General features: G+C 28.6%; 1 protein-coding gene across 1 annotated transcript; it reads left to right on the top strand.

The window, feature by feature from the left end:
- The first annotated feature begins 1,665 nt into the window (after positions 1 to 1,665).
- Positions 1,666 to 3,557, top strand: LOC126894806 (uncharacterized). The gene is made up of 2 exons (XM_050666090.1): positions 1,666 to 2,137; positions 2,210 to 3,557. Exons 1-2 carry the CDS (start codon positions 1,960 to 1,962, stop codon positions 3,277 to 3,279), a joined length of 1,248 nt encoding a protein of 415 aa, XP_050522047.1. The 5' UTR covers positions 1,666 to 1,959; the 3' UTR covers positions 3,280 to 3,557.
- The last annotated feature ends 4,563 nt before the right edge of the window (positions 3,558 to 8,120 follow it).

Genomic DNA, 8,120 nt, shown 5'->3' on the forward strand with positions numbered 1-8,120 from the left:
ATATACAGGGTGTTCAGTAAGTCAGGAAACGGGTTTCTATTGTTCTCATTGTTACAAACAATGAGAACAATAGAAACCCGTTTCCTGACTTACTGAACACCCTGTATATATAATTGATGTCACGCACTCGTGTACGGGTACGAAAACTCTAAAGGTAAATTTTCAAAAGATGGTTTATTATGAGGTAAGGATGCAACCAACAAAATAGTTGTTACACGTATTACGAGTTTTAATTAATATTACTGAGTAATTATAATATAATATTATGTTTCAATTTATTTAACATATTAATTGAAAAATGGAAATTAATTTATAATAGTGAATATAATATACACATAGCTAATTGTTATTTTATGACATTGCTGTCACAGTCACGGATTGTTTATTATCAATTATAACTATCCATTGATATACTTTTTGTATTGTCAGTTAGTGTATTTATAAACTCACAACAATGTACCTTACTACCATTGATAATAACGATGCTGTGTACCTGCTAATATCGATGTCATAAAAAACCAATTAGCTACCTGTATTTGTAAACCCTTGTGTATTATACCTGTATATTAAATTAAAAAATTTGAAACATTAAATGTTTATATTTAATAAACAAATAAAGGTATATTAAAAATTCAAATGCCATCTACTATTAAATTAAAAGCTCAAACATTTTATTAAATTCAAAATATCTACTCTCATTTAAAAAAACAAAGTTGACACCCTTACTAGGTATAAGGGATGAACTTAAAAAGTATTACATAGTTAATAATTCAAGAATAATGTGTAACTAAGGATAATCAAAAAAAAAATGTTTATTGTAATTATTATTATTCTGTAAGTAATTGAGTGGGTTATGATAACAAAAATCACTCTGTATACAACAATGTATTTTATGGTTGCATTTGCAAGTGAATTTTATTAAATAATGTGACTTTTGTTTATATTACTCAATTATCTCAAAAAAGGTCTTACTGCATTTAATGGATAGTAAACAAATATTAAGTATCATTGATGCGCTGTAAGTTGCCTTGAAATAATTTGGAAACGCATTTTATAAATGAATATAAAAAAGTAAATGTGAAAATATGATAACATAAATATACCTAACAATTTTTAATAATAAAATTTAATGATCAACTAGTGATTGATATAGTTTATATTATATTACACATAGATAATAGTAGTATTTAAAATAATTTTTAATATTTAACTAAAAATTTTTGTTTGTAAATTTCAATAATTTTTTTTAACTAATTTATGTTTTGTATAACAACATAATTAATTGTAATAATATTTATTATAATAAATATATTTTTATTAATAAAAATATATATTAAATGTTTTTTTATGTTCCTAAGTCAATTAGGAAATCTTACTCAAACTGGGTGGCCTTAGTTCCCCTATTTTCGATTATAGCTACTTCTACGAATAATTGATTTGTTTAATAAATTTGTTTAATTATTAACGATTTTATTTCAAAATTATATTTTAGGTAAATATGTTTGTCTAAAAGGCAAGTATAAGAGTCAAACCTTTCTTTTGTTATTTATGACCGTCCATTCGATCGACCGTTCGACCCACCGTTCGCTAACGGATGGTTTCTATTATCCGTTGTGAACGAACGTTTTTTATTGTTCTGAACGGTCGTCCGTTCGATGGGGAGATTATCGTTTCCGCCAAAATTGACCGTATCGTTTCCGCCAAGCATCGTTTCCGCCAAATCTGAATAAGGTCGGTTTTTCGTTTCCGCCAAACCGATAGTTTATACCTGTCTACAAATAGAGGCTTGAGAACCACTGGTTAAAATATTTGCCAAAATAACCCGATAATAATTATCTACTTATCATTTAATCGAACTTTTTCCTATTCTATTATTGTTAGTTAGATAGCAGTGTACTGATCGGTATATCGATAAATATTTTGCCATCCGTTCTTTTTTATTTTATTTTTTTAATTAAAATGTCATTTGAATATATCAGAAGTAAGCGGGGCCAACAAATGATTTTATTGAATAATTTTAAGTTTCGTTTTGCATATAAAGCAATACAAACGGGTAACATACGTTGGCGTTGTTTTGTAAAAGAATGCAAAGGTACCATTCACGTGAATGAGCTTGATGAAATTATTGATCAAACAGGTATTTTTAAAATTTTTAGTTAAATTGATTAAAGCTGACCTTATTTTAAATTAGTTTTAATATATCTTATAGAACATACATGTAATGGCCCTTGTTCTGATCCCATAATTATGAGACAAAAATTAGCAGGCGCTTGTAAACGCAAAGCCGTAGACGATATTTGCCAAAGACCGCAAAAAATAATTTTAGGGGAAATTCAAACATTAAGTAATAATAATTTTACGACAACGGATGTGTCATGTATTCGCCAAACTATTTATCGCACTAGAAGACAATTTTTTCCTACTAATCCAGAATCTATAAGTGAATTACATACAATTATTGATCATACAGAAATACTAACTACGCGCGGAGAACAGTTTTTATTACACAACGATCATGAGAAAAATATTATTATTTTTTCTTGTGATACAAACCTCAAATTTCTTTGCAATTCCAAATCAATATATGTAGATGGAACTTTTCAGTATTGCCCAAAACATTTTGTACAATTATTTACCATACACGGATATATAAACAATTACTATGTACCACTTGTTTTTTGTTTATTAAAAAATAAATTTATAGAGACTTATAAAGAATCTTTTGAGGTTATAAAATATAAATGCACTGAAAAAAAGTTATTACTGTATCCTGAAAATATAACTGTCGATTTCGAAGTTTCTATTCACAAAGCTGCTCTAATTGTGTGGCCATTAATTACTATTATTGGTTGTAGATTTCACTTAACCCAGAGTTGGTACAGAAAACTTCAAGAGTTAGGTTTGAGTAATGCTTATAAAACATGTGAATGGTTAAAGGTTACCTTCGGGTTAACTTTTTTAAATCCAGAAGACGTGTCTGATTGTTTCGTTGATGACTTCATGACATTAATACCTGAGGGAACAGCTTTCATTCAGTATGCTGATTATTTAATCGACAATTATATTTCTGAGGAAAGCAAATATCCTCCAAAAATTTGGGCATTGATGGACCCCTCATTAGCCCGGACAACAAATAATTGTGAATCATTCCATTCACATTTTAATGATCAATTTTATAAGGCACATCCTTCTATTAATATATTTTTAAAAATTTTAATAGAAAACGTTCATATTATAATTACATTAAAATATATAGTTCTAATAACGCAATCTCAATAAGCGTACGGAGTAAAATTGAAATCCGTTCCAATAAAACAAAAGAGGCAATTGATAAGTATAATAAAAAAGAAATTAGCAGACTTGAATTTGTAAAATTAGTTTCCAACAACTACCGAAAATTGTATAGATCATAGATCTATTTTTTATTATATTATTTCATATATTAAATATTTTTTAAGCTTATAATTAATATTTAAATTTTATTTCAATGTTTTGATGACTATATTTTTTTATAAACTATACTTTTATTATTTATTACAAAAATATATGTACATACTTAAGACAGTTATCTATTATAATTTATTTATCTTTGGTAAAACGCCATATTTTGTTTATAAAAGTGTATTTATGTGATAAAATTTTGGTACGGGAAGCTGCCTACCATGGATAAAGTTAAATGGTTCTCAAATTTTTTAGTAGATAGACAGGTAGAAGATCAGTTTGGCGGAAACGAAAAAACGACCTTATTCAGTTTTGGCGGAAACGATACGGTCAATTTTGGCGGAAACGATTAACGCCCGTTCGATGTTTCATACGTTCCGAAGGTGTTCATGAACAATGTTCGTCATATAAACCTATACAGGGTGTTCAGTAAGTCAGGAAACGGGTTTCTATTGTGTCTCATTGTTACAAACGATGAGAACAATAGAACCCATTTCCTGACTTACTGAACACTCTGTATAAAATAAAATCTGAACGTATACGTTTGTGAACGGACGATTCAAAAATAGACCCCCTGTTTCCATGCTTATTGAACATCTGTATAAGCAATGGTGTTCTATAATAACTTGCACAAATATGTTTTTAATGGCGTAATCATAGTTTCACGATTGGTAGAAGTGATTGTAAAACTTCCATATTTTGGATCTATTTTTTGGACATAATTTCATTTTTAAAACAATCATTGCTATTAACGAGTATTCTTCCCTAATTATGTTACTGTATCCTTTATATCATATTTTACAGAGAGTTTTGGTTATAATAGAAATATTTGATACGTTTCTTAAATAAAGTAATAATATTCCGATGAAAACTTTAATTTATTCTGAATAAAACGATAGTTTTACCTATATAATCTTCAAAATATTTTTAACACCAGATTTTTATTAAAAATAAAAACCTTAGGAGCAGGGGCGTTATTAGGAGGGGAAAAATATGCATTTGCACCAAATTTTTCTTTAAAACGCGTTATTTGGCCTGCTAAAATATAAGCGACGCGCCGGCTACATAAGCTAAAGAATTTATAAAATTGTACAAATTATAACAGGGCACGGACTAATAGTCCAAATAAATAATATTCATATATTATAGTCCATTTTTCGTCAATGTAAATTATTAATTGTTGCGTCAATTTGAAATCCTATATGTCAATTAGGTTTGTGTGACTGATCGAATTCCTCTCTTTATGTCCCTCTTTCCCCATCCAAAAATAGTATATTTAAAATATAAACGTGTATTATGTAATCAATTTTACCCATCAACAGTGTCAGTGGTACCTCAGCGCTAGTAAATTTTAAAACTACACACGGTTCGCCAGTCATTGCTTATTTTACGTTTAACATTATAAATTTATGTATGTGCTGTACGCGACAACTGAAAAATATAACTGTGCAAATTAAACTCTTGTAGATACAGTGCGATTTTTATTTCAATGACTAATAAATAAAACTTTTGAAATATTTTAATAATTAAAAGCAAAAAATTTAATAAATGTTATGTGTTATAAAACCGGTAGTTTGAGTACTGAATATTCAACTTGGATTACCCCTCAGATGTAATTTTGTAATCAACTGTTTGAACCAGACGATAAACATTATTTGTATTTATTTAGTTGTATTTGTTTTTTATCACATAGCCATCACAGTAATCAATGAAACTATACTAGTTTAAGTCGTCAACAAGGTTACCCTCGGGTACTACCTATTTGATTTTTATTTTTTTATTTTGTACCATTGTAGTGAGTTCCCAAATCATTAATGATAGTTAATTAGTTAATATGTTAAGCTCCGCGATTTTGTTCATTCAGCTTGTTTAACACATATCACATAACATCGGATTAATACTTCAGACTGCGGTTCTGTGTACTATCAAGTTTGCAAAAACCCTGTCTTCCCAAAGGGAGGGGTAGCATGTTCAAGCCAGGCAATAAGGTATGGTGGAAACAACTGGTTCTTATCAGCCGTTTCCATCACCAACCTGTTGCGGCGTCTAGTAGTGACGGCGCCTGCTAAAAACCCAGTTGTTATCTTGACAGTATGTAAATTTTGTTCGGTTTCTTGCTTTTGCGAGATTTACGTACAACACAAGTGGAGTGGCCCATTGTTGGTTCTTTTTTTTTTGGTATTTTGGGTCTTATGGTCTTCGGTTTAGTCTTATTGTAGTTATATTACGGCGCACAGTTGGCGGAGTCAAAGACGAGCTGAGACGGGAGACAACAGGTCGGATCGGATTAGACTATTTTTGTATATGTAAATAATATTTAAAGATCGCTTGTCAAATATTAATTAAGTACAGGGACTCCCACCTAATTAGAACGGAAATATAATTTGTTATTTTATTAACATAGTCTGGTATTAACAGCTAAGAAATTATTGTTTAATCTCTGGTTAAACAGCCGACGGTAATCGTAACATCAAAAATTAACATTTACTTATACTATCATGCATTGTTTTTTGTTGAGTTCTTTTTGTATATAAACATTCATTAGAGTATGATATTATCTTGTAGTGTCAACTTTGGATCCATTATTTATGATAGGTATGTAGTATATATAAATATAAAACTTATAGTCACATCTAGTTACCCGCATACAATCTTTCAAACTACTGTACTCTTTATTGAACACGTTTCTTTCAGTAGTCTTAAACATCGAGGTGATTTAAAGCTTATAGTGTACTAAACGAAAATACTAGGTTTTAGGTAAAAAGCGTGAGAAAAATGAAATGGTAATAATTTCTTTTGAAATTCTTGCCTATGTGCAGCTGGCCCGGATGTGACATTTTAAAGACATTCAATAGATAATCAGAAATAGAAGTTAATTGGATTTCTTGACAGTAAAAATGTTATTTATATGTATCACATGTTCATAAATTCATACATTTCATCGACGATTACCAATAATATACCGATGCCGCTGAGGAGTGTAATAGTTTAATTTTGTTTATATAATCCTTACCGAATAAGCCATAAATGATCCCCCATACAGTTTCACGTATGGATTAGCAATATACAATACATTACTCGTCATTATTTGTTTACATATCCTAAACAAACAATAATACAATACAAATCACTCCTCGTACCGCGTTGTAAAGGACACCTTTCTTTCAATTAAATAACTTATATTATCACATTAAATGTTATTACTATGATTTATTATAACAGACCTAAGAGCCCTCTGGGATCTGATCAGCCTTTTGACATCCGTCAAAGAGCCAATCCTAGTTCAGACTTAACGTTCAGACTTAAGTCCCGGGCTTTGCTCCTTTTTACTTTGCAACTTTTTATCTATTTTATATTGTGACTTGGTGTCTTAATTCTTACTATCGTTCATTAGTTTAACTTAAGATAAATTCATGTTTGAATAATTATCTAAATTACAATATATGCTTATATAACAAACTATTTTTCTTCTTATTTAATATCTAATAAGTCTAAATCACTTCTTCTCCTCACTGCACCGCGGAACTTGATTTTCAGCCAAGATATATCAGGTAAGAATAGTTTAAACACACTAACTACACTAATCAAGTAATAACTAGAAACAAAGTACTTTTATTTATGATGTCTTTACTGATGATGCCATTATCATTCTTTTTTATTAATACCATCCCCATAAATTTTATTTTTAGTTATTATACACATTTGGACTGGTATTATTTTGAACAAGTGTTTTATTACATAACTTTAACTGTACTAGGGAGTTAATAATAAACATATTAGTAAATTTATGCCATAAGTAATAGATAAGTGCTCTTGTATATTGTCCACGGCGATTGTTAATATAATATTTATGTATTAATCAATACCATATCATTTAAGATTTTCAAAAATGAATACTGTTAAAAATTACTAAATTTCAACCAAATATGTGTTTCATATGAAAATAGAAAAAATTGATTTAGTTTATTGTGAATTTTTTCATAAAGTTTCTTATTATGAAATAATAAAATAATTTTAACAATGAAACCAAAAAGAACACATTTTAAATTTTAAACAACTAATTATTATTACTTTAAATATAAATTTAAAATGAGCAAGCAAAGTATGTTTAGCATAGATATAAGTAAAAATAAAAAATATTAAAAATAGCCATAAAAAATAATGAATTTTCTTTATTCACATTTATAACTCACGAAAAAAAAATTGAAACAAAAGTAATTTTTCCCTTCAACTAGTATTTAACAAAAACAATGAGTATATATACAACTGCAAAATTGTAATTGAAAATGTCTGAAGTACTTTGTTAATATACACTTTATACTTAAAATTTTTTTTTTTTTTTAACTTGAAACGAACTTTAAATGATTACCTGAGAATTACCAGTTATAAATCATATACTCCTGGGTCACTACACATGACCTTTGGATTTTTCATTTTAAATTTATTTACTCATTATACATTATGCGGTAACATGTAAAATTATGTAATATAAATTTCGTCGAACGAATTTTCTCATTTTTCTGCGCTCATTAATAACCAATTATATGTAATATGACAAAAAAGATTAAAAAAACGGTAGCACAGTGGGGTTGAGGCACAGTGCGGATGAGGCATAGATGGGACAAGCATAGATGATATCTGACAATGATTAAAATCACTATCATAAGAAACGCTTCGAT

This window comes from Daktulosphaira vitifoliae, unplaced genomic scaffold (genome assembly GCF_025091365.1).
Source record: "Daktulosphaira vitifoliae isolate Bord-2020 unplaced genomic scaffold, ASM2509136v1 Scaffold_1, whole genome shotgun sequence".
In the NCBI taxonomy this organism is placed as follows: domain Eukaryota; kingdom Metazoa; phylum Arthropoda; class Insecta; order Hemiptera; family Phylloxeridae; genus Daktulosphaira; species Daktulosphaira vitifoliae.